At 36.5% G+C, this 27,743-nt stretch overlaps 1 protein-coding gene across 2 annotated transcripts; it reads left to right on the plus strand.

Annotated features, from left to right (window-relative positions):
• The first annotated feature begins 2,406 nt into the window (after positions 1–2,406).
• Positions 2,407–21,583, plus strand: LOC113108985 (single-minded homolog 1-A). Of its 2 annotated transcripts, XM_026272440.1 has the most exons (14): positions 2,407–2,810; positions 2,915–3,057; positions 4,671–4,830; positions 7,015–7,515; positions 10,978–11,060; positions 11,641–11,730; positions 11,832–11,940; positions 12,030–12,115; positions 12,417–12,616; positions 13,635–13,741; positions 14,327–14,474; positions 17,291–17,456; positions 18,055–18,457; positions 19,217–21,583. In XM_026272440.1, the coding sequence occupies exons 4-14, from the start codon at positions 7,341–7,343 to the stop codon at positions 19,903–19,905; spliced, it is 2,256 nt and encodes a 751-aa protein (XP_026128225.1). In that variant the 5' UTR covers positions 2,407–2,810; positions 2,915–3,057; positions 4,671–4,830; positions 7,015–7,340; the 3' UTR covers positions 19,906–21,583. The 2 variants fall into 2 exon arrangements, with proteins under 2 accessions (XP_026128225.1, XP_026128224.1); XM_026272439.1 differs by lacking the exons at positions 2,407–2,810; positions 2,915–3,057; positions 4,671–4,830 and adding an exon at positions 6,521–6,695.
• Positions 21,584–27,743: the final 6,160 nt, after the last annotated feature.

The following is a 27,743-nucleotide window of genomic DNA, read 5'->3' on the forward strand; positions in this document are numbered from 1 at the left end:
AAAGGTTTGTCTTATCATCTTATTGCTCTCCTCAATTTACTCAAGCAGCTACTGTGAAATGTTAATCACAACTTTAATTTGTACTGCATTAGCATTTTGATTAACTTGCAGGGCTTTCCGGTGCTCTTCATGTGCTTTTTACTCATAGTTACAGAGGAAATGATGTTTTGATTAATTAAGTTTGTTAGCGCAGCTGAGCTCAGCAAACTTTAACCTTAGAGGAAGAGAATGACAGAACCATAGAGAGGGTGCGGAAATACAGAAGACGGGCTGGCATTTAAATAAAGATATACCAGTAGTATTTGCTGATATTTCTAATGGTCTGATTTCATCCGGTGAGTGTTTATACTCAATACCGGCATTATGTAGTTTATATAAAAGTATTGATATATGTACATAAAGATAATATCAAATGCCTTGATTTGTATAAAATGTTTCAATGGCGTTCCTTGCCTGTGTCGGCACAGGGTCACGTCTCCAGGGTGTCCCAGAGGTGCTGACCACCTGAGGACAGCTGTGACCACAGCATCTGGGTGGTCTTCCATTGTTCTGCTCACAGATTTAATGTTTGCTGCTCAATCTTATCAAATGGAGATACCTGCTGTATGTCTAACCTGACACCCTCCTGGGGCCAGTAGAATGATTGCGCCCGCTCAGTTCAACATCTTGCTGTAGTTTGGCACTCGATACCATTTTTGGCATAGGTCATAATTTACAAATAGACGAAAACATTTATTACTAAAACCATTACAATTATTCATGTTATATAAATTAACATGACTACAAGATATATTATAATATAAATTATTTTTCGTATTTATTTTGATATATTTTAAAGTGTACCAGTGTACCAGTTAATAATGAATTTTTGGAAATGTTATTTGGTGCTGCTTAGTATTTTTGTGGAAACCGTGATATATTTTCTTTAGTATGTTTTGATGAATAGAAAAAAAATGCATTTATTTCAGGAAAAAAAATATATATATAATTGGAAGTTATTTTATATAGAAATATATATATATATATATATATATATATATATATATATATATAATTATCATTTTTGGTATATATGTGTGTGTGTGTGTGTGTGTGTGTGCCCCTGGTAGAAAAGTATCAACAACAGCATAATATTTTAATAATAATAATTTTAAGTAAATAAAATTAAAATTAAGAAATTGTACTAATTTTTTCAAGGTATGACCCCAAACATACACATACATTTTATATCAAATGAATAATTGTAATTGTTTTTGTTATTATATATATATATCATTTATTTGTATTTTTCACATTCTTGTCAGTCCGTTCGTGTAAATGTAAATTATGAGCTATGCAAAAAATGCCATTCTGCGGCACCATTTTAAACTGAAAAGCCCCAATCATTCTACTGGCTCCAGTCAGGGTCTAGATATGTGACCCTGGACCATAAAACCAGTCAAAAGGATCCTTTTTTTGGTGCAAAAATAAAAAAATTTACTTAAAGGGTTACTTCACCCAAATAGCAAAACTATGTCATAAATAATGTACCCTCATGTCGTTCCAAACCCGTAAGACCTATGTTCATCTTCAGAACACAGTTTAAGATATTTTAGATTTAGTCCGAGAGCTCTCAGTCCCTCCATTGAATCTGTGTGTACGGTATACTGACCATGTCCAGTTTGATTTGGTGAACTGGTTCAAAAAGATCCGGTTACATCGAATGATTCGTTCGCGAACCGGATATGACAAACTGCTTTGTTTTGAGCTCTCTCTCACAACAGACACGGAAGAGAAGACAATGCTGAATAAAGTCGTAGTTTTGGACCAAAATGTATTTTCGATGCTTCACAAAATTCTAACTGACCCTCTGATGTCACATGGACTACTTTGATGATGTTTTTATTACCTTTCTGGACACGGATAGTATACCGTACACACTTTCAATGGAGGGACTGAGAGCTCTCGGACTAAATCTAAAATATCTTAAACTGTGTTCCGAAGATAAACCGAGGTCTCACGGGTTTAGAACGACATGAGGGTAAGTTATTAATGACATAATTTTGCTATTTGGGTGAACTATCCCTTTAAAACTATCCAAATGAATTAATATCACTAATCAAAAACTAAGTTGTTATATACTTACAGTAGGAAATGTACAAAATATCATGGAACATGATGTTTACTTAATGTCCTAATGATTTTTGGCATAAAAGAAAAACTGATCATTTTGACCCATACAATGTATTGTTGGCTATTGTTATAAATTACAACTGCTTTTGTGCCCGAGGGTCACATATAGGGTTTGTATATAGAATCACATGTTAAATAATTATAGAAGAATTGGTAGTTTGACTAAAATCATACAAGTGCATATAATATATACCATAATAAATGATCATAGTTTGTGGCGGGCAATGTTTGTCCTTATTTTGTATCATACAGGCGACCTCATGCTTTCTCTTGTCCTCCGCCCATGTGTTTTCCGCTCGCCCGAGCCTGAAGCATCCTAACACGTTGTCACAGAGAGAGGCAAGTGTTCACTTCCTGTCGGCGGTGTTAAAGGGGTGCAGAGCTCCTCACCTGTGGCTCGCTGATTATGACAGTGGAACATGTCTTAGCGGCTAATCCCGCCGCCATCTCTTATCTACCTCCGCAAACACCATCAGCATCACTTATCAGCGGGGACGCCTCCCCCACCCCGCTCCAAACCGCTCCTCACACATGCACACACTAACAGCACTGGCGTTGGATTTTCTCTCGCCCATAAGACATTTCACTGCGCCCGTGTCCCGCGGCGAGTGTAATTCGGTGGAAACACAATAAAAATGGTAAGAGAGGGATCAGGCCAGGCAGAGACAGCAGGAAACGGGAGCTCAGCCAGCCCTTGCAGGATTGAAGGCAGCGTCACGTGACCGTCTCTTTTCCTTGACAGGAGGAGGAGCGCCAAAGGTGCGAGGGGCGGAGGTGGCTATCAAGGCCCAATCGAGGGGCTTCCAGAGCTAATGGCTGCCTGTTACGGGAAAAGAGGACAACAGGATGATGAAGGATGTCCTGCAGCCCAATCAGATCTCTCAGGTGCGTCATCTTATCATCATCATCACTCGGTTTGTAAAGATGTCTGCTGTATTGGCCCCTGCTGCATTTCTCGACACCGTCGATCAAAATATACTTTTTTTGGAGACTGCAGTTGTGTGGATGAATCACCTCTTTACAACATAAACATTCAAATAATTTCCAGTCCCCCACGCGTTGGGCAGCGGGCACGAGCGCGTGATTCGACGGAAGTGGCAGACAGTCACTGTGGTCTCAGGTAGCACCAAGATCTCCAATTACCTCCCAAATGAGAGGGTTTAGAGCTCCAATCTAAGTGCTAATTGCAGCGGTAATGCGAGCGTCCGAGCCCAGCGCCCGTCCCCATCAGTATTCCAGCGACCCCCCTTCTTCTCGGCCCTGCTAATTAAATAAGCACATGCGCCGCCGCGTCCTCGTCTCGTTCACTAAGGAAGCGTAATCCTTGCATAAATAGCTGTGGCGGGGTGATCTACACCGTTTTTTCCCTTCCATCTCATGTCTCTAATGCTAACAGAAGCACGGCAAGCAAACGGCGCCTATTTGTTTGCTCTGGATGTTTTGACATATTTTTATGTTTTACTCTAGTACAGTTGTTAAATGGCTGTGTTTATGGCTTATTACATTATTACAAAATATGCACAACCAATCAAAGGTTTGGAGTAATTAAGGACTTTTTTATACTCACCAAGGCTGAATTACTTTATCTGTATTCAAAAATACAGTAAAAACTGTAATGTTAAGAAATACTGTTAAAATGCTAAATGAATATATTTTAACATGTAATTTATTCCTGAGATGCAAAGCTGATTTACATTACTATAGTCATTACTCCAGTTTTCAGTGTCAGCTGATCTGATGTTGATTTGGTGCTCTTTTGTATCTGTTATTATTAATGCTAAATTATTAATAATGGTTCTTATTATTATCAGTGGAGCTTCTTATATTTTTGTGGAGACAATGACGCATTCAAATCAGGATTCTTTTCTGAATAGAAAGTTCAAAAGGACTTTTTTTTTTTTTTTTGCAAAATAGAAATCTTGTGTAACCTTATAAATTTCTGATCCATTTATTGGATTCATGTATCAGTTTCTCCTTTAATTACTTATCTCAAAGAATCAAAAATATATTAAGTAGCAAACGGTTGTTACATTGATAATAGTAAGGAGATGATTTATTAAGATGAATAAACAAGCTTTCCATTGATTTATGATTTTTAGGATAAAACGACATTTGGTGGAGATACAACTATTTGAGGATCTAGATTCTGAGGATGCAAAAAAAAAAAAGTCTAATATTTAGAAAATCGCATTTAAAGCTCTCCAGATGAAGTTCTTAGCAATGCTTATTACTAATCAAAAATTACATTTTGCAGTAGGAAATTTACAAAATATCTTCTTGGAAAATGATATTTATTTAATACACTAATGATTTTAGACTTAAAGAAAAATAGATCATTTTGACTCATATTATTGGATTATTGTTGGCTATTGCTACCTGTGCTACTTCAAACTGCTTTTGAGCCCCAGGGTCACACATTACACAGCCACACCACACACCACACAGTCCGTGATGTTTTGTGTAGTATCTACAGTCTTAATGTGTGACTCCTCCTCTAGCTGTACTGATGAGCGACGGCTACCTCAGCCTGGATCCACCTGAACCTCATCCCAGCCAGCAACAGAGAGACTGAAGTGACCTCATGCTTCGTCAGAACTAAACCAAAGTTTCCCTATTGGCTTGGATGTTAATTTGATGGCCAATTCTTCAATTCTTGTTGTGAGTTCTAGGAAAAACTACACTGATTTTTATTTATTTATTTATTTATTATTATTATTGGTTCAATTAAACATGATTAGAAGATCTGGCCCAAAAAATCTATTTCCCCACTGATTTCATATCTAAGGAGAGAGAGATCAGATTCAAGAGGAACCTTCTAGATCAGTCTCATCAGAAAGTCCTGCCTTATTACCCTTCTATTATCCTTATTCACCATTTTAGGGCAAACGTTATATTTGTTAATTTAAAATATAAAAACAAATATTGTTTTTGCTTCTGAATTCTGGAAACGTTCAGTGTGAAAATAAACTTTGTTAAAAAAAAATCTAATAAATAACATGCAGCAGCAAAATTGTTTCCATTCATTCCTAAGTGTTATAGTTTTATTAGTATTAGTGGATGTTGAGGTTGGACTGAAGCAAACAATAATTTGCATCATGATAATATGCAAAATTATCAATTATGTTCTAGAAAAATAGACAGCATCTCCGACAAACATTTATTATATTTATTTATTTATTTATTTTTTACAGGCTTGGTTAAAACTTTTAAGTAGGCCGTTTTATTTTGCTGTCTCTAACACTATAATTAAAACTCCTAATTGTTTAATCGTTTTTAAGCGCTCATTTATTGCCAATGGTTTTGAGTCCCTACTGAGGACTTCATATATTGTAAAGTATTTTCGATTGTTCTCTTTTCCACTGACGCCGTTTAATCAGCAGCAAATTCAGGCTTTAGGAAAAGGTTAAAGCAGCATCAAGCGTTTCGTGTGCAGGGCACATCCTCTCTGATTTTCTCCTGCTGCAGGTGATTTCCTATTACAGACACAGACTGCTGCCCTCCTGAGATGCACACACACACACACACACACACACACACAAAGAGCTTTTGGCATTCTGATTTATTTCTGCATCAACATTTGCTGCATAAAAAAATAAAAGTTGGTTATATGATTTTAATTGCTTATCATACTGTAGTAACAATGTAATAAAAATCTGTCATCATATTGATACACCAAAAAAATATAGAGAAATATTAAGAAACTATCGCCGTTGACAAAATTGCTGGCTCTTGATCAGAAGAAGAGTGGGATCTACTCCTTCTGTTTCCCTCTGAATCAATACTGTTCTTTTCTTTCATGGACAGCAGATCCGCCTGCTTGATTTTGCTGTATTTGTATTGTTGCAGAATGCTTTTAGTTAAACCGTAAGAAAATAGGGCCATGTTATTTATATGTAGCCTATATGTATTGCATATTTATTATAGATAGGCTTTTTAGTTTTAAACATTTGCACGATTAAATATACAATGTGTTTATTTTTCTATGTTGGATATTTTAGGTGATTGATTAATGCTTACATTTTAATAAAAAAATTGCTTTTAGTTCAGTCTGTTTTCGTGCACAAATTATATAGATAGATAGATAGATAGATAGATAGATAGATAGATAGATAGATAGATAGATAGATAGATAGATAGATAGATAGATAGATAGATAGATAGTGAACTCTAAATGCAAATATTATTCATAGTGCGTTAAGGGTCAGGGGTCAGCATTTCTGACAAATCGAGACTTCTCATGGAGCGGCCGCTGGTGAACGGGATCCAATGGGAAAATCCTGTCTGGTCCTTCGGTGTCCAATGAGCTGAGCTCGGGGGGAGGGTCCGTGTGCTGCTCAGGCAGAAAGAGACTTCAACAAACTCTCCTCCAAACAAGATCCTCCTGGATACAACGATGCCATGTTTCCCGTGTTTGCTGTGGAATTCGGCGTGAATTAACGCGCGCGCGCAGCTCTGGATGTTTCTCGTTGTGGAGTTATGAACTTATGAAGACGATGCGAGTTTAAAGCGCGGTCTGATTTGAGGTAAGAAGACGAGCGAGGTTTAGTCTATTGAAACGGGAAAGTTATAAAAGTGGCAAAATGTGGAAATTATGAATGCGATGTAATCAAAAACATTTAATGTCATCTAACATGAATAGACACGGAGCAGATATCAAGATAGAAAAATGCGTAGTTTAGCCAATATTGTCCATCGTAAATGTAAATTTATTCAGAATAAGTAATAAGTTTCGATATGGTATGTTCTTCTTAAAAAAAATAAATGATAATAATAATAATAAATAAATAAAACGTGCATTTGAAAGTAGAAAAAGAACTGAATATGCGCTCTGCTGTTTTCCAGGAATGTTACGCGCATCTGATGGATGCATGGATGGATGGAACTTCCCTCACGAAGAGATTCTGGGCCTGAGTGGATTTCATGAGTGTGTGAAATAAACTAATCATAATGACGAAGCTCTGTTCGTCTCGCATCTGCGTGTAAGACATCTCAGGAAGCTCCGTGAACTGCTGGGTTCTGGCGATGGCAGGAACCCGTCCCGGTCTCTGAAAGCTCCCCGTGCTGCTGAAACTGCTGGAGACCTCACGCATGCGGTTGAGTTTGTGTCGTGGAGAGATCGAAGCGAACAGCAGCGGAAGGGTCTGAGACACCTGTGAGTGAGCGCGAGCATGAAGGAGAAGTCGAAGAACGCGGCGCGCACGCGGAGGGAGAAGGAGAACAGCGAGTTCTATGAGCTGGCCAAACTGCTGCCCCTGCCCTCGGCCATCACCTCACAGCTGGACAAAGCCTCCATCATCAGACTCACCACCAGCTACCTGAAGATGAGGATCGTCTTCCCGGAAGGTGCGTCGGCCGTTACCCTTGCAGAATTAATACGATAGCCATCTGTAAATAATTAAATGTAAATACATTTTTGGGAAGCTTCACATCATTATTAGTGTTCTTCTCAAAAAGGCTATTTAAGAATAATACATAGGCTATACAAATATTATTGCTACTGTTTATTATTATTAGTAGTAGTAGTAGTATTATTGGTGCTGTAGTTACTGACATGTTAATAATTAGGATACTATTTTTATTATGATTATTATTATTATTATTATTATTAAAACTGTGTTAGGCTATTTGTTTAAAAATTATGGTTTTGTTTCAACAGTATTTTGAACTAGAATTAGGCCCTAAAGAACCACAGGATTTCATGCACAATTTGCAGAAAGCATAGGACAGAAATCCTTTCAAAGGTGTTATCAAAGTGCAGTATTAATAAATAAGTTTTAATAGCGTTTTAGAAGGCCTGTTCTTTTTTAAAAATGCAAACACAGAGCTAAAACATGCGGGTCGTTGTGGCCTGCCACCCCTGCCTCATTGCAGTAGCATTTTTACTAATATTTTGTTATCATTTTTATTATTGTTTTGTTATTATTATTATTATTATTGTTATTGTTATTGTTATTGTTATTGTAAGGCAACAAATATATTTTTATTATATATATATATATATATATATATATATATATATATATATATATATATATATATATAAAGGCTATATAAAGTGATTAAAAAAACCAAACAGACATCAAAAGCCTTTCGTGAATTGGATGGCTGTTTTATTAAAGCAAGAAAACGTAAGTGTAGATCCTGATTATTCTGATGATTCGCGTTATTTTCCACCTTCTGTTCTGCGTGACTGAAGACGAACTGCGCCAATTATCACCGGACTGACGCTTCTCCATACGTGACATCAGTAGCTGCATACGCTACACCAAATTATTATCAATAGTAATAATAATAAATGACACCAGTGTAATAACAAAAAAACGATTAAAAAAAAAGCCAAATACAAATCGCGAGTTTTTGGATACGCCATCACTCAGCACAGCGCATAAACATCGACATTTCATCAGCAACAAGCTCCTGGAGACTGAAACTGATCGTTTGACGAGTAATATCATAAAAAATAGACAACCTTAAAGTGTTTAAAAACATCTCTATCAACAGCTCGACCGTCCTCTTTTTAGTTTATTTTCGTCAACGCACGCGCGACTCTTGTGTGTTCTTATCCATGTTTAGGTTTTCGTCTCTTTAATTTTATTTACTGTTAGATGTAGGATATGTTGTTTTCCCAATATAATAATTAAGATGTTTGAAACCTGTTGTAGCCTATGTCTGGAAACGAATTTCCATCAATCGACAACATAAAGAGAAAGTGAGAAACACGAGTGAAGTAATACAGTATTTACAGATACTGCTGCATTTATATCCGTGTGAATTACACGCATTTTCTCGGCTTGCAGTACTGTATAGCAGGCAGATGAAACAAGCATGTGGTGGAACACATTCCCTCTCCATCTTATCGTGGGATAGACACTAACGTGTAGCATTTTCCCATCCACGGGACTGCAGCATGTGCTTTACTCATTAGATTGTAAATAAATGTTTTTCAACATATCATGTGAATGAAACAGCTCCCGGGTTAAAGGTCAGCGAGGTCACGGTACAGACAGCTCACATGTAGTGCTGGAGGAAATGAGACAGTAAAGTTTTATTAGAAAATGAAGGTGAAGGTGGTTTTATGGTGGTTATTTATTGCTCGAATGTGAAGAGAATATCTCTGACGGACACCGCGGTCCAATAATTGTCCAAATATTCCAGCAGTTTAATCATTTAACTTCATGCAACTGACGTTAATTTCTGTTTTTATTCATTTCATGTATGTTAGTAAGGCTGTTTTATGTTTTTTCGCTCAGGTTCGGTTGTAGTATTTATTTATGTATGTATTTTCCAATAAAAATACGAATTTTATTCGTAGTAGGTTATTTATTAGCGATTCCTCTTGGACGTCATTTTTATTTAAAAAAAATTTTCTTCACTTTTTTGAAAATTAAAAATGGCAGAAGCTTATTAATAACTATTGTTTCCGCTAAAGAATAGGCTAACTTAGGCATTTTGGTAAATTCGTTTGGAGGATAAACGCATTAGGGTTGATGTGCTGTAATAAATGTCTGGCCTGAGGGAGAAACTGTTCTCAGCAGAAACAGAAGAACTGTTTTAACACGAGCTCATCACATTCAGTTGAGGGCTTTCTTTTATTGCAAGCAACTGAAACATCTCCGCTGGAGAGATGCAGTGATGTATTTTGTGTGAAGTGTTTTACTCTTATCGATGATGTAAAGTTTATTATGTGACGAGCACCGCGGATATTCAGATCCAATCAGATTCAACAATTCCCCGCGAAATATCACATCTTCTCTTCTAGGATCCACGCGCTTTTCGCCCAATAACAATTATTATTATTATTATTATTATTATCATCATCATCATTATTATTAGTGGTATAGTAGTAGTAGGCCTAGTAGTGTTATTATTAGTATTATTTGCTAGCCTATTATTTAATAATTTTATCATACACTGAAAAAAATTGTTCCATTCATCAAAAATAAATAAATAAATAATAATAATAATAATTATAATAAATAAGGGTAACGATTCACATTAACTTGAACCAATGAAAAATAAATAATTTGCCCTTAAAATATAGATCATTACCCTACTTTTTAATTTTTTTTTATTGGATGAATGAAATACTTTTTAAGTGTAAGCTGTAATTAGAAAGCACACAGAGCTCGATTGAATTGTGGCTTTCACAATTTCATTTTCAACTTAATACTAAAACATTTGATTTTAAAATCAGCAAGAGAAAAGTTGCTTTTTAACGATAAGAACGCCATCAAACATGTTTCCTCTGGATATGTTTTCATGTATTTATTATTTTTCCGAGCGGTTATTGGCTCTGGAAGAACGTGGTTCTTTTTCGGAGAGCTGTTTGAGCAGTAATGTGATTGTTTCTGCTGGATAAACGCGGAGTCCATGTTTGTTTAATATTAAAGTGGAATCAGAGCTTTTGCTTTCATCTGATGTTTGTTTTCGTGTGATTTGCATTTCAATAAGGATTGTGTGTGTCAGATTGTTTGCTTTATCGAGTTCCTCCGCCTGCGCGGGACCATCATAATACTCCTCATTTACATTCAGCCTGTTTACAGTCAATTCGGTGTTAAAATATTGACTAACTGATCGGCAGATGACGATAGACTATTATTTTTGTTGTGGGTATTTTTTGTGTGCTGTTGTAGATTTTGATCTTATTTTTCCCCCCCGTCAAAACAAATTTCGTATTAGAGATATTTTATTTATGCGCTAAGATTGGTTTTATTAGCTCTCTCAGTACCCCGATGGACTGTCACATATTTAAGGCTCATTATGTTTTTATTTGTAATAATCGGAGGTGTTTTCTGGGTCCCGCAGGTCTCGGGGAATCTTGGGGTCATGTGAGTCGAGCGAGTTCTCTGGACAATGTGGGCCGAGAGATAGGATCACATCTGCTTCAGGTGCACAATTTTTAATCATCTACTTGCTTAGATTTTTGGTATTATTTAGATATAATAATTCATATTCTAAAAAAATCTGGTATCGAATTCTAAAATGTATTTTTTAATGATCGTATAGATCTACTTAGAATTCGCCTTACATTATTATTATTATTATTATTATTATTATTATTATTATTATTATTATTATTATTATTATTATTATTATTAATAATAATAATAATAATTATTATTATTATTTTTTGTTTTGTTTTGTTTTGTTTTGCGAAAAGCATTAGCCCGTCTAAATATCAATATTTGTCATTCGTTGCAAGTGTTTCTTCCGAAGATTTAGTTTGTTTGATATCTCATAATTCACTTAAATAATTACATTGTCTTTTATATGAGCGCTTCCTGCATCTTTTTATATTTTTATTTATTTTAATATGGAAAATTAATTTCATCTCCTGATTCGAATGTTGAACGTTATCTGCTCCACCCGAATTACATCTCGCTTTCACGATGCTTCAAATAATAATATTAATTGATAACTAATTGATGTGAATAAATGTATTAATTCATTTTTACAAATTCTCTTTAGACTTTGGATGGCTTCATTTTTGTGGTAGCTCCTGATGGAAAAATCATGTACATTTCTGAAACTGCATCAGTGCATTTAGGGTTGTCACAGGTAAAGTGCACATCTTCCTATGTACTGCTGATTGCTTTTATTTATAGCCTATTTATATCAGGCCACTGTTTGACTGCAATGACAAAAGTCCATTTTAACAGGTAGAGCTGACGGGGAACAGCATTTATGAATACATCCACCCGGCTGACCACGACGAGATGACCGCAGTCCTGACGCCTCACCAGCCGTATCACTCACACTTCGTCCACGGTGAGCTACCAACCGAACACCTTCACACCTTCACAGCTTCACACTCAAACCGCTCCTTCACAGTCTTCTGCTTCCTCTTCTTTTTCTAGAATATGAAATGGAAAGGTCTTTTTTCCTGAGAATGAAATGCGTCCTTGCTAAGAGAAACGCTGGCTTGACGTGTGGTGGTTACAAGGTAAGCCATTATAGTTTCATTCCTTTCTTATGTGTGGTGTTTAATAAATGTCTCCACAGCTGCATTAAAATATATTCATTATATGCAGATTTTAATATATCCTCCTTCATTGTGTAGTAGAGATTTAATGATATTGTCCCCGATAGGCATCATATTTTAAAACAGAAGCAATGTCAAATATACAGATTTTGATGCATGTGCAAGCCAAGGCGAAGAATACATTGATATAAGATAGAATATAGATGATCACAGATGCAGTGAAGTATACTACAGATGTGTGTGTGCCCGTGCTCTCCGACAGGTCATTCACTGCAGCGGCTATCTGAAGGTCCGTCAGTACAGCTTAGACATGTCTCCGTTCGACGGCTGTTATCAGAACGTGGGTCTGGTGGCTGTGGGTCACTCTCTCCCCCCCAGCGCAGTCACCGAGATCAAGCTCCACAGCAATATGTTCATGTTCAGAGCCAGCCTGGACATGAAACTCATTTTCCTGGACTCCAGGTACCGTGTGTTCATATGCTTCTGCGTATTGCTGTGTTGATAATATAGGTAGTGGGGACCAAAGGCCTGAGACTATGAATGAAAATGCTTCTTTTTTTGGGCATTCAAAATTGAAAGTTAAACATGAATATCAAAATGTTTCTCAGTGTTTTTGCCATGTCACACTTTGGCATACACTTAAGCTGCCACGAACAAAACCTGATGCATGTTCTCCAATGTTCCAGAGATCATCTTTGGACAAAGGATAGTACATGATGGCACTAATTTGCTTGCATTTGATAACTGACCAAAAAAAGTCATCAGTGTGTTGTTATTCAGTTTATGTCATAGAGACCAAATAAGGCTCAATATCAGAATATGTGTATTTAATTGTATTTCATAATCATAATCTCTAAATGAACGAATGAATTAATAAAAAAAATAAAAAAACGATTTTCAGTGTGGTCTAGGAACCTTCTTGTCTGTGCATCTATGACATAACCTTTATTTAAACAAACAAAAGAAAATGTAAAAATAATATTTTCAGTTTTCAGTGTGATCTCAGACCTTTGACACTCTATATATATATATATATATATATATATATATATATATATATATACATACATACATTTACATATATACATATACATATATATATATATATATATATACATACATACATTTACATATATACATACATACATTTACATATATACATATACATATACATATATATGTATATATATATATATATATATATATATATATATATATATATATATTTATATATATTTTTCAAAGCACCAACTTCTTGTCTATGCTTGTGTGTCTCTGTGATTGTGTAAATGCAGCTTTATCCATATTCAGCACACTGAGTGCATATGCAGCTGTGTTTAGCTAGACACACATGCACGTTTGCACGTTGGGCTTACGTTTAACCAAATTTGTCGCGTTCCTGCATGTGCCAGTGTGTGGACAGGTGTTTGTGCTCACGCCAACACCATTGTTATTCCGTTCTGTGTTCTGTGTTTGTCAGGGTTGCGGAGCTCACTGGCTACGAGCCGCAAGACTTAATAGAGAAGACACTTTATCATCACGTCCACAGCTGTGACACTTTCCATCTCCGCTGCGCGCACCACTTGTGTGAGTTAGGCTTGTTTTTCCTCATTCCTCTGCTCACGTCCCCTTTACAGCATCTTTTAAGGATGACTGTCAGCACTCACCGTCATGAGCGTGCGTCTTCAGGGTACAACTGAGCATGGTAATTGATAATACCACGTTATAGGAGATGAATATGATCTCAGCATACTGATATGAGCACGAGTTTAGATTAAACATTAGATTTTTTTTTTCCCTACACGTTTAGTCCTTAAAAACACAATTTTCTATTATCTTTTGTTTTATTTATTACATTCCTGATTGCAGCACAACACAGCTTATTAAAGAGACACAGTATTTGACATTATTTGCTATAAATAGTTATTAGGCTGAAAGAGAAATGGCAGTTTATGGTTTAAATACGCAAATGAAAGCAGTAATTAGCTTTCCTGAATAAGAAAGATTAAATGAACCACACGTAAGGACCAAAAAATTTAATCCTAACGTTGCTGATGGAAATAAACAACAAATTAATGAATCGTTTTTTCACTTTGTTTTGCAAAAGAAGCGTATGTGAAGTGAAAGTGTTAGAAATGTTCTCTAATTGTTTGCGTGTTTTTCTCTCTGTAGTGCTGGTAAAAGGACAGGTCACTACCAAATACTACCGATTCCTGGCTAAGCAGGGTGGGTGGGTGTGGGTACAGAGTTACGCTACTATCGTACACAACAGCAGATCGTCCAGACCGCACTGCATCGTCAGCGTCAACTACGTCCTCACGTGAGTACATTATGTCAAGCTTTTTATGCCTCTTCAAATATGCATCTTCAAAACACCATGAGATCTTTATACACTGTTGTTTAATTGTCATCAATTAAATTCAGACAATGAACACTTTCTATGCAAGGCTATAAATTCATTTATTTAGTATCATTTTTATAGTTCATTTTTGCAGACTCTTGTATTTGTTACCCCTAGTTTTTGTGCTTGACTGTTTCCATTATTAATAGCATGTATAAAGAATATAAACCCTTGATGTGTAGTAGGTATTTGTAATTACAATTTACAATAACATTTTAATATTGTTATTGTAAATTGTAATAACAAATACCTACTACACATTTTAATATTTTAATATATTTTGAAATCTAATTTATTCCTATGAATTTATCAGCAGTCATTGCTGCAGTCTTCAGCGTCCCAGAAATCCATTCTAATATGCCAATTTGCTGCTCAAGAAGCATTTCTTATTATTATTATCAATGTTGAGTATGATTTATTTATTTTTTCAGGATTCTATGATAAATAGGGAGTTCAAAAGAACATTTATTTGAAATGGAAGTCTTTTGTAACAAGTCTTTATTGTCAGTCTTGAACTTATCCTATCTGAATAAAAGTATACATTTCTTGAAAAAAAGAAGCTTTTAAACAGTAGTGTATATGCAAACAAAATTATATTTTCAAATTAATAAATGTACTTGGAACATAACATGGGACACTTAAATAATAAAAAAAAAAAAACCTTGCTGCTCATTAATATTTAAGTTTAGGTATGGTGTAGGATTAAGGGATCTACAATATGGTCATGCAGAATAAGGCTTTAATACTGTATGTGCTCTATAAATACTAATAAACAGCCAATATTCTAGTAACATGCATGCTAATAAGCAACTAAGCTAATAAGTTAATAGTGAGAATAGTATTCCCTCTAATTGTTCAATAATGCAATTACACACACATACTTGAATCCAGTTGTACATGACTAACATGCATGCAGTGTATTAGGCAAAAGTGTAGTATCTCATATCAATTCTTAAAGCTTCTGTCTACAGTTGTGTTGAATTATCCACATTAGTCCACTATTACACAGCTAAAAGGCCTTTCTCAATGACTTACAACTAGCAATATGTTCAATACAATATCATTAAGGTTCAAATTTATGGTGTTTGCAAGTCCAGCCATGACAGTGACCGAGGAAGTTAAAGCTGCCCTGATGCTCATCAGTCAGTTCGGGGTGTCATTCCTGTTCTTGCTTTATATAATATGCCAGCTGCATGTACAGAAACTGCATGGGAGCCAGGGAATGAGGGTGATTTATTTGTCATGCATTCATACTGACAAACTCCGTGCATTACCACAATGAACTTTTCCACTGGAACTCTCTGGAAAGAATGAGGTGGGATTGAGCAATGGAGCCATCGCTCACACTACGGTTTTAAACGAGAGACGTATGGAAGAGTGGAGCGCAACGTTAGTGCGTACACTTCCAGAGAGCCCATTAGAAGCAATGCCAGCATCTGGAGTATGCCCCCCCCCCCAGCCAAGCTCTTTATGCCTCCTTTGCTATCTATCTGTTACAGATGTAAATGAATTGCGAGCTATAAAAACCTTCATTAAAACAAAGTGGATTGGTTTTAATATGCCAGTCTGCCAATAGCCCGCGAGTGTCAGACTCTTCAGCCACAGCTATAAAGGAAAAGTGTTTATGAGGTTTAATTAATAGGCTGTAAAGATGATGAGTGTTTATAGCTCACAGCTTGCCAAGAGTGTCCATGAATGGAGTTCTCTTGTTTTTTTGTTTTTTTTTTTGGTGATATTCTCCGCCATCATCCATGATTCAGTTTCCCTGAGAAGAATGATTTCCTTAAAGGTGTGCGTTGCAGTGTAGACATTACGAGTGCGAGATCTGTTTCCTGTTTAACCTCTCCACATGTGCTCTCATTCAGAAATGCACAGCTAGTCTTTAGTGAGAAAAGGAAGAGAGGTGGATATGTCTGGCAACGTATCGAGGTGTTATCAGAGTCTACTCACACGGGCTGTGAGGTGTGAAATGAGATTGTGTGTGTGTGAGAAAGAGAGAGAATGGTGGCTGAGCTGAATGAGACTGTGTGTATGCGCTAAACCACTGACACCAGCCAACCTGTTGCATCACCTTAAGGCTTTTGGCTACTGTCGACGGGCCTTGACCTCAGAAAAACTCTGTATTTACATAGAGCGTACAACGGCAGCATCAACTTCATAAGATCCCGTGGATCTGGGAGTGCATTTTCCACGATGTTGCCATCTGCATGCAATCCCATTAGTCTGCGTGCTGTCTGAGCCAGGCTGCTAGGCCTCAGGAGGGAATCTGGCGTCGGCGCCTGGCTAGCATACGCTCTAGCCGTCGTTTTCTGAAAGTTATACATCACTGGGAACAGAAATCCATACAGCACTTTACTGAGAAATCAATTCCCATTTCCTAGTTATGCCTTGTGTGGTGATCCCTGTGTGGGTTTGATTTAGCCAGACATAGCTCTTAATCTCACTGTGTATTTGAACAGAGCCTCCAGCCCTCTGCCGTATGTTTGTAGGAGCCTTGTTCCAATCCTGCAGGAGAAACAATGCAATTCATTTTCTGTCCTTGAGTTTTCCTCACACACTGCTTCACAAATGAGCATGGAGCCTGAAGCATCTAAAGAAAAAGCCCGACCCTACATTTCTCTGAGTGGTTAAAATGAAAAGGAAAAATGCACCAGTAAACATTAATACCGAGATAAGCGGTGTAGTTGCACACCTGGTTGGGTTCGAGGCTCAATGTTGCTTTCATTCCCCAACAGGGATACGGAGTACAAAGGACTACAGTTGTCCTTAGATCAGGTGACGTCCACTAAACCCTCGTTCACCTACAACAGCCCGTCCAACCCCATCAGCGAGAACAGAAGAGTTGGCAAAAGCAGAGTCTCCCGTACCAAGACCAAAACAAGACTCTCTCCCTACCCACAGGTCAGTATCACAGAAACGCCTTCCATTTAGCTGGTAATGGTATATTAGGAGCACTAGGATGGTCTTCTGTTGCTGGGAAGACTTTAAATGTGATTTACACAACTAGGACATGCCTAGTCGTTCCTTTAGTAACATTTCCATAAACCAATCATTGCCTTCTCATTTTAGGTGTTGGGTTAGGGATAGGATTGGGGCCTGGAACAACATGCAATCATTGCACTATAATTTTAAGGGTAGGCTTGAGGTAAGGTTTAAGATATATGTAGGACTCGTATCGGATGATAGGAATGTTGGGTGTTGATCCAGCGTCAAAGCTGTGATTTCATGTGTGTAAATCACAACTTTGCCCTCAGTGATAAAGTTATAAGTTGGATAGTCCCGTTGGACAAGTAGGACAGTCGTGTTACTGGAGGCACCCCAAGACTACACATTTTTAGGATCGCCCTAATCAAATAAACGAGAATCAGCATATTAGTAGAATCCCCAAAGACATTAAATGGGTGGACCAGATAAGACATCCAACGTTTGTACTGCTGGCGTGCCTCCAGGAACAGGCTGAGGAAACACTGTATTAATGCATATTCGTTTTTTTGTGTAGTATCCGGGTTTCCCCACGGATCGCTCAGAGTCGGATCAGGATAGCCCGTGGGGAGGGAGCCCCCTCACGGACTCTGCATCTCCTCAGCTTCTGGAGCAGTGTGAAGGCATAGATTCCTCATGCGTGTACCGGCAGTTCTCAGAACCACGGCCGCTCTGCTATGGCCTACCGCTGACAGACGACCACCATACCTCCAGTGACATCTACAGCCACACTCACTCCGAGTCTTGCGAGAGGGGTCGCTGTAAGGCTGGCCGATACTTCCTGGGCACACCTCAGCCCGGGCGAGAGGCGTGGTGGGGCGCAGCCCGCTCTGTCCTCCCGTTACCCAAGTCTTCGTCAGAGAACGGGGACAGTTTTGAGGGTGTGATGCCCCACATCACCTCCATCCATAGCCTGCAGGGTATGTTTCTTTCACTGGATCTGTGGTTAGAAACCAAATGTTTTGGTTTATTCTGAGCAGAAACAATATGTTTTGGCCTTCCACCGACTCCTTTCTAAATCAAACTGTGTTAGAACAAATTATAGATTATAGGCAGGAGCATTCCAAATAGAAAAAAAACATACTAAAAACAATGACCTATAAGAACCAAATTTCTCATTTGTTAATAAATAAGAGCTGAAGAACTGAATAATCCTCAACTCATCTGTCTATAGACCAGGGGTCTCCGGCCCTGCTATTGGAGAGCTACTTTCCTACAGGCTTTATTTCCAATCATGCTTTAACACACCTGCCTGTAATGTTCAAGTATCATATTGATTAGCTGGTTCAGCTGCATTTGACTGGAGTTGGAGCTTAAATAAGCAAGACAATAGCAATCTTGGAGAAGCTGGAGCTCTCTACTGTAGACAGTGGTTTTCAAATACGGTCTTCTGCAGAGATATCCAAACTCGGTCCTGGAGGGCCTGTGTCCTGAAGAGTTTAGCTACAACTCGGCTCAACACACCTGTCTGGAAGTTTCTAGTATGCCTAGTAAGACTTTGATTAGCTTGTGTGTTTAATTGGAGTTGAAACTAAACTCTGCAGGACACCCTCCAGGACTGAGTTTGGACACCCCTGGTATATTAAGCCCTTGACTTTATCCAAAGAAAAGCATTGTTCATTTTTGCTCCTTGAACTGTGTTTGTTTCCTCATGGCAACACTGTTTTTCTCTCTTGCAGTGAGGGGTCACTGGGATGAGGACAGCGTGGTCAGCTCACCTGACACGAGCGATTCAGGTGACCGATACCGTGGTGACCAATGCCGCGCAAGTCCCCAAGAGCCCAGCAAGATTGAAACGTTGATTCGAGCCACGCAACAGATGATCAAAGAGGAGGAAAGTCGCCTGCAGTTGAGAAAGGCTCCTACAGAAATACAGTTGGAGTCTACAAATGGTCTGGCCAAGAGCCACGGCTCATCGTTTCACAGTAACGACTTTCCCCAGTCAGCGTTGCAGAGTGTGGTGTGTCGGGGGCCGGCTCAGGTTATAAGCCCCGCCCCTAGCCCTGTTCCTCTGTCCCGTCTCAGCAGCCCCATCCCTGACAGACTGGGTAAAAGTAAAGACTTCCTGCAAAGCGAGCTGTCCTCTTCTCAGCAACACCAGCAGCCATTGCCCCTGACGGGCACATGTGCTGTCTCTCCTACTCCAGCGCTATACCCCTCACACCCCCGCCAGTACCTGGAAAAACACACAGCCTACTCGCTCACCAGCTACGCACTCGAACATCTGTACGAGGCAGAGAGCTTTAGAGGATACTCCCTGGGTTGCTCAGGTTCCTCCCATTATGACATGGCCACTCATCTACGCATGCAGGCTGAACAAACACCGGGCCATAAAGGCACCTCCGTCATTATCACCAACGGCAGCTGATGCTTATCAAATCACGAACCGCCTCTCAGCGATTCACCCTCTCACTCGAGCTAGCCTAGAAATTCTGATTAGATTTTTTTTTTTCATTCCTACAAATTCTACAAATACTTTTTTCTCAATTGTTCATTGTTTTCTAGTAAATAAACTGAACATCCTTAAAGCATATATTTACTGAAGGATTTTTTTTTTATTTTATTCTTTTTTTATATAATGAGGTTCATGCTTAAGCAGAAAAAAATCTAAAAGAAATTAATTAAATCTTATATTATGTAATTTTGTATAAGTAAATTGATCTTATTTTAAGGATGTTTAGATATTTTTACTGGAAAACATGAAAAAAAAATTATGATTTAAGTACACTTTGCAGTTTGTGAGATCTTAATATCTGTTACAGGGACATTTGTTCATTTGTTCACAGAGAAGAGATTCCATAAAATAATTTGTTTGTCAAATACTTTATATATAGTACCTGATTATTACTTTTTTTTCTTAACCACTATTATAAGCTTCTTGAATGAATGGGGATTGTCGAAATCATTTCTCAAAGTAAGAGATTTAATGAGAACTATGAATCTTTACCTGATCTCATAAAAGCACAGTGATATTATGGTTTCACAAATCTAAAGCAAATAGATTTAAATTATTTTATTTTCTATAGTTCACATTTGGATTTGGGTTACTGAATGGTTGGGTCACAATACTTTGCGGTTAAGCTAGATGTAAATTGAAATTGTGTGATTTTAAAAATGTCTTGTTCATTAGTTTGTTTATGTTTTGTTTTTGATGCAACAATTTTACATCCATGACCTCAAAGTCCATCCAGGTTTAATCATTTGCCCTCTGTACTTGAGACACAGCAGTAGCGTGTTTTAATTAGTCCATCTGTTGCACTGGGGAAAATACATTTTAATATTACAAGAAAAATTGAAGTAGCATGCTAATGTACCAGAGATGAACAACTAAGTCGAATGCAAAATGCAGCATTAATTTATAATTGTTTAAGGTTATTGTTGGACTGAATCTTAGCTCATTTGTGTGCTGGTATACTTTTTGTAGTTGCATATGCTGTCCATCTGTGTTTGGACCCAATTCAGTCAAAGGCTTGAAGATTCCATTTGAGACTTTTCTTCTTTCTTTTTTTTTTTTTTTTTAAGAAGAAATCGGTTGAGCACATTATTGTGTTATTAAGTTGAACAAATGTTTTGAACCTTTTTTGTCCCCTAACATGTCAGCCTTCAAAATGAAAACTGAGATTATGCAATTATGAAACACATCTGATTTTATTCAAACAAATGGAACAACAGAAATGAACTAAATGACGCCTCTTGCGCTGGTTCCATTAGAAGGTCTGGAAGTGTGTTTTTGGCCTGATGAGTGACTGACTGACTGCTGCGGTGCTGGAGGGCTTGAGTCGAGCTGCTGTTTGGTGTATTGAGGTTCCACACTGGAGGAGTTCAAGTCTGATATGGACGTTAAAGGGGGAATTTTCTGACAGACTCTCCCCCGTACCTCACTCCTTCTTCATGTATTTATAAGAAACTGGCTCTTTGTTTGGAAAGCTGTTTTTCTCTGAGTGAGAGAAACTCTGGAAAAAAAAAATATTTATGATGTACATACTCAAAATGCACCCTGTCCCCTCACCCACACCAAATAAAATGATGCAAAAGTTGCAAAATGGTAATGCAAAATGTATTTATTATGTGAATGAAAAATGTCTTTTGTTTCAAAATATCGCAGTGTGTGTTCATTTATAACTTTCAGTTCTGCGTCTAAATTAAATGCCATTGTTTCCTTTCATGCATCACTATTTCTAAACATGTAATGATAAATATTTTAATCTGTTTTCATATTTCAGCTAAATTTATTAGAATAACATAATTCAAAATTGATTCTGCATTTGCTTTTAATCTTGACATTGTTCATCCAGTGAGACCTTGGAGATCTCAGATGGTAAAGATCTTGAAATAACAAATATATCCCTAATTTGATCATTATTCATGTTTAATATGATATTTCATACTCACTCGAGGAATTAATAAATGATTGCAAAGATGCTCATTCATTGAAAGGCTGCATAGTTTTCATTTTTAAATTGTTTTTGAATTATTATTTTTTTGTCAGTTAATTTTCATGTCAAATTACAGCAGCTTTCAAGACAAATGGTTTAATAGAATAAGCACTAAAAAGACATTAACATTTTACACCATAAATTACAATAAATACTGTATTACATCACACGTGAACAATATACTGCTGAAATTAATCTCCTTAAAATAAAGCAAGAAAGATGAAATATGCATGTTGAATCTAACAATACATTATGATTACATCTTAAACCAACAAAAACAGATATTTTATAAATATTTCATGTTTTTATAGCAATAAATGCTTTTCTACAGATAATAATAATAAATTGCATCTATGAAGATGTGTTTGGAGATGAAGACTCTACCACTACAATAAATGACAGGCCTTATTCTAAATAAATGCAATTATTTATCTAGATATTTTTAGCAAATAATTAAAAATAATTTTGATGCTGTATGGTCAAATGAAAGAGCACGAAACAACATGTAAAGATTTTTGAAATCTGTACGAAACCGGTTGTTCAGTTCCAGATGCTATAATTCAAAAAGACAGAAGATACACTCTCTCTGTCTCTCTCTCTCTTGCTCACACACACACACACGTGCGTTCGGGTGTTTTCTTTTTGCTTTAGGGATTTTGTTCTGGCTGCAAATCATGAAATGAGACTAAAACACACATTGCAGAAGACAGACATTCAGAAAGGGCTCTTTAAGAGCGTCTGTCCACTCTGCTGTGAAGGAAGCGCAGGTGAAGCCTGACAGGTGTGTTGCTGGGCAACAGTGACTAACACAGACAGCATCAACACACATCACAGCTGCTGCAGGCCTGACTCCACATATCCGCCAGTACAACGCCACATTTCACTGCTTGTTTGCAGCGCCTCATGCTAATTATGAGACATTAAAATACATCGGAAAAGTTGACATCCTTGTGTGACTTCAAATATTGTAACTCCATTTTACATTTCACAGATTTCACAAACAATTGCAAAGAAACGTCAAGTAATACAATTAGTTAAACGTGTTCTTTTTTTGTTTGTTTGTTTCTTGTAATTTTATTTTAAAATGTACTTTAATCATCTTTATTTTATTAAAACATTCATAATTTTGCGTAATTGACAATATACATGAGATATTTGTGCATGAAATAAATTAATTATGACGATTTTTGAAGATTTTGAAGATTTTTGGATTAAAAGCAAAAAATAAATAAATAAACGGGAGCAACCAGATACACTTTAAAATGTGTATTCAATAACCAAATATATATATGTGTGTGTGTGTGTGTGTATACTATATATATATATATATATATATATATATATATATGTATATATATGTATATATAATTGTAATTATTTTAAAAGAAAATACAATTTTGCCTATAACTTTGAAGTTTAATTTAATGAGTTGCTTTTAATGATTTTTTTTAAATTATTCATACAATTTAATAGCAATTATTCACTTTTTTAGAATTTAATTATCACTTAAAATGCTATAAATCTCACAAATAATTGCAAAGAAACAGCATGTTTTCTCTCTCTCTCTCTCTCTCTCTCTCTCTCTCTCTCTCTCTCTCTCTCTCCCCTGTTTTAAATCCTCTTATCCTATAATATTTAATTTAAAGCCAATTTATCATCTATCCAATACTACCGTACTATCTAATGTGCTTGAAATGTAATAGTTTCATATTAAATTATTGTATTTGGAAGTGTATTTCATGTTATCTTCTGCAGCATGCATTGCTATCATCCTATTTATGATTTTAGTTGCTTTTTAAAAGTCAGAAGATGCCAGTAAAATACTGAGACTTACGTTTGAACAGTTATGTTGTCCAAGTACCTTCATATGTAAATGAAAGAACACATACAAAATCTCTATTTTGGACTGGAATCTGGAATATATCTAATATTTAACTCACAGACTCAAAGATATAGTGTTTCTGAGAGTCAGCTGTGGTGTCAGAGTGTGAATGCAAGGCATTTTCATGTCTGCTTGGTGAGTGAAGTATAGCTCTTAGACCGCATTCGACACGTCCTGTATAAAACACATCAGACAGGGATATTTGTGTCTTGGTCTGAGTGAGGAACAGCTCTGGAAAATCTAACCTTTACGTCTGACTATTGAGTGACAGAAGCGTGAGATCAGAGGGATGATGAATATTTCACCTCGACGTGTTTTCAGTGTTGTTTCCTAGTCCCATAAATTTGATTATCACTCTAACAGCTGACTGCAGTGTCTGTGCCCGCTTCGGTTTCGTAATTGTGTGAAAAAGAAACGGAGCCAGGAAATGAGGGAATGAGTGAAATCTTTCTGGTTCTACAGCACGTCAAAACATAAGTTCACGATAACAAGACGAACACTTTCTTTCACCTATCTTTGGAGGGTTGAGGTGAGTTCTTTTCATCCATCCATGACACAAGCCTTTAATCATTCACAGAGTCAGATTTAATGAGGAACACCAAAAACGTTTAACTATTTAGAACCAGTTTCTTTACCTTAAGGCTGGTTAACACGAGTAACTCCAAAACAATTAGAGCTATATAGCTGCAAAAAAAAAAAACTGAATACATATATGTGACCATGGTCCACGGATTTATACACCTTCTGAAAGCTGAATAAATAATCTTTCCATTTATGTATTGTTTGTTAGGATATGACAATATTTGGCCAAGACCAACTATTTGAAAATCTAGAATCTGAGGGTGCAAAAAAAAAATCTAAATATTGAGGAAAATTTGCTTTCAAATTGTCCAAATGAATACTTAGCAATGCATATTAATAATCAAAAATCACGTTTTAATATATTTACAGTATGAAATGTACAAAATATTAATGGAACATGATCTTTACTTAATGTCCTAATGATTTTTAGCATAAAAGAAAACTTTTATTTTTGGCTATTGCTACAAAAATACCGCAGATACATAAGACTGGTTTTGTGCTTCAGAGTCACATATAAAAAACATATTTGACAGTTCCAATTTTTATTTTTTTTAAGACTCAATGGGATGTGAAGTTGCAAGGCAAGTGCAATCCAGATCTACAGAAATATAAGTCTGATGTATCACCAGAGTTGCACATTTCCCTGCTGCCGTCACCCTCAAAGAAAGACAAGAAGGCGCAAATGCAGATTGGCTAATCCTGTAGCGTTTACAGCCGCGCTTAGGAGCATGTACCCCAGCGAAACCAGAGAGCCTTGTTGTAGCTCAGCCCAGACAGGTGCCTTTAAACGTGTGTGGGGCACAAATGCTCAAAACACCATGTGTTACATTCTCCACACCAACATTGCACCGCTATTACACAAACAACATATTAAAACGTGAATATCGAGCACTGGCTAACACAGATGGGCAGTCTGTCCATCATATCAATCCTGTAAAACGTTCTCCTTATTTTTACATAGGTGTCCTAGAGGAACCACGGGTGTTAACTATGCACATGTTCCTCTAATGTTTGACTTCCAGGACATTCTTGGAACGCTGTAAAAATCTAACTACTTTTTTGTCTTAATTAGCTACTGATTTTAGGTGTTTGTGTTATATTTTCTTTTCTTTTATAGGTGTTCTCAACAGCTACAGTGAGTACTTGCACTCAAAAATGTAAAATGATTTGATACTTAAAAGCTTACAACCCAATCGCACAAGAAAATATTACTATTTCACATGAGTTTGTATGGTGTGAATCATGTAAAAACCTGATTTTAGAAGTAAACTAAACATGAATATCCACCCCAGCCATAAACATAACCGTCAACAAATGAGCATGTACAAATTAGTTTCACTAAACTATAAAATAGTTATGAAATGCCATGAGATTGTGTACATATATGTTGTTACATTGTAGTTACATTGTAATGGAACACAGATAGCTAAAATATACTTTGGCCTTAATTTGAATTCATTTGGTTAGGTTTTGTTAAGGACCTTCATGCTTATTATTACTATTATTATTATTATTATTATTATTATTATTATTATTATTATTTACATTTATTTACATTTATGAATATATGAAATGTCATCTCATAAAACCATAAAAGAGTTGCATTTGTGTCATCAGGTTGGTTTGGTAAAGTACTGTATGTACTGTAATATAAAGTATAAAGTGAGACCTAAATGCTTGCTTTTGTCTAGAAATAGTGTAAAATCTTACAGTAAATATTTATTTTCTTTTCATTTTACTACTACTACTACTAATAATTAAATACTTCAACTTTCTTTTTCTTTTTTTTATTATTTGTTTTTTGTTTTATTTATTTCTATTTCAATCCTTTTTTAATAGCTGCAAGACCAAGAGAGAAGACAGGAAATGATGGAAAACAGGAAGAGGAAATGAGAAAATCCAAAGTTACACCATGTGCCATCCACAAGTTTATGTTTTTAAGAATAAACCATTATTTCTTTGTAAATCAAATAATATAACTAAACATTACTAAAAGGCATTCTTCCATTAACGCTTCATTGTAAACGTGTGATGCGTTCTGTTCTGCACGTGAATAAAGACCAGTCATTGCTCACTTGGCTCACACGTCTGTAATGTGTTTGTGTGTGTGAGTGACTTTGATTTCTTTTATTTTTTATGTTCTCATTGATCCCTCTGTTCCCAATTTCACGCACAATTTCTAAACAGCTTTTGCCCGAGGCTTGTTTTCACAAGCTTTCCTCTCTAATGCTAGTGAATCCTGAAACACCTCCGCTGTGTTTTCTCAAGGCAGACTGCTCTCATCTCCCTCTCTCCCCGCATCAAAGCACGGCTTAAGTCTGATAGCGCGGGAAAAACCCTCTTATCCGCTGCAATGCTTTTATTGGTCTTCATGGGTGGGACTGGTGTTATGTTATGCTCAGGACAAGACAAATGCAACATCGTTATTTGAGCCTCCTTGTACTTGTGTGATCCATACATGGCTTTTATTCCCTATAAAACTAGCTATTCCTACATGTAAAGAGTCAAACATTAACAACACATGCAGTGAAATGTCAGTTGTTAGCAAGGCTGGGAATAATAATTTGGTGTTATTTGTTTGTCTCAACATTTTGTCTTTAAAAGCATTCAAAAGTATTGGATACTACTGTATGTGATGCTAACACAGCAGACTGTGAGATGTCTGTTTGCAAGATCTTGGGTGAGATCTAAGCAGAGTTCTGCATCATGGTAATGAGTTAAATATTCATTAATATGCTACTACATGTAGCATGATGTCGTGTTGAAGCGTTATGCCCAGGCTGCTATACCCTGCCTGGCATGTGATGGATAAATAAAGAAGAAGAAGAAAAAAAGACAAAAGTGTTCTGAAAACTGAGAAAATGAACCATTGGGTCAATGCTAATTATGCACTATAGGATCAACACTCAACTAAAAGTGTTATTTTAAGTGTTATACCCGATTACTGCATCATTACAGTCATGTCATTCTAAATCTACAGGACTTTATGCAACTGAACACAAAAGGGGGGAAAGTGAGAGCATAATACAAATACATAAATAATAATAAATAAAAAAATAAAAAAACATTTGTCAAAAATGCATTTCTTTTTATTAAAACGTTTTAAGAGAGTGAAATATTACACCTTTAATCCAAGAATGGCCGAATGCATCATTAAATCAGGAATTTATTTCTTTAATGCAATGCAAACCCTTACCTCTTTATGATATTGCCATAAAAAATAAAAATAAAAATTATAAGACTAATGAATGCAGTAAATTAATGAATGAATTACTAAGAAATATTAAAGTAAAAACAAGGTCATTT

This window comes from Carassius auratus, chromosome 9 (assembly GCF_003368295.1).
Source record: "Carassius auratus strain Wakin chromosome 9, ASM336829v1, whole genome shotgun sequence".
NCBI lineage: Eukaryota > Metazoa > Chordata > Actinopteri > Cypriniformes > Cyprinidae > Carassius > Carassius auratus.

Bases quoted from the DNA above. Each gene is read 5' to 3' on its own strand.
- LOC113108985 (XM_026272440.1), top strand. From the start codon at position 7,341: ATGAAGGAGAAGTCGAAGAACGCGGCGCGCACGCGGAGGGAGAAGGAG. The intron at 7,516-10,977 runs GTGCGTCGGCCG...TGGGTCCCGCAG, and splicing joins GAGGATCGTCTTCCCGGAAG to GTCTCGGGGAATCTTGGGGT. The intron at 14,475-17,290 runs GTGAGTACATTA...ATTCCCCAACAG, and splicing joins AGCGTCAACTACGTCCTCAC to GGATACGGAGTACAAAGGAC.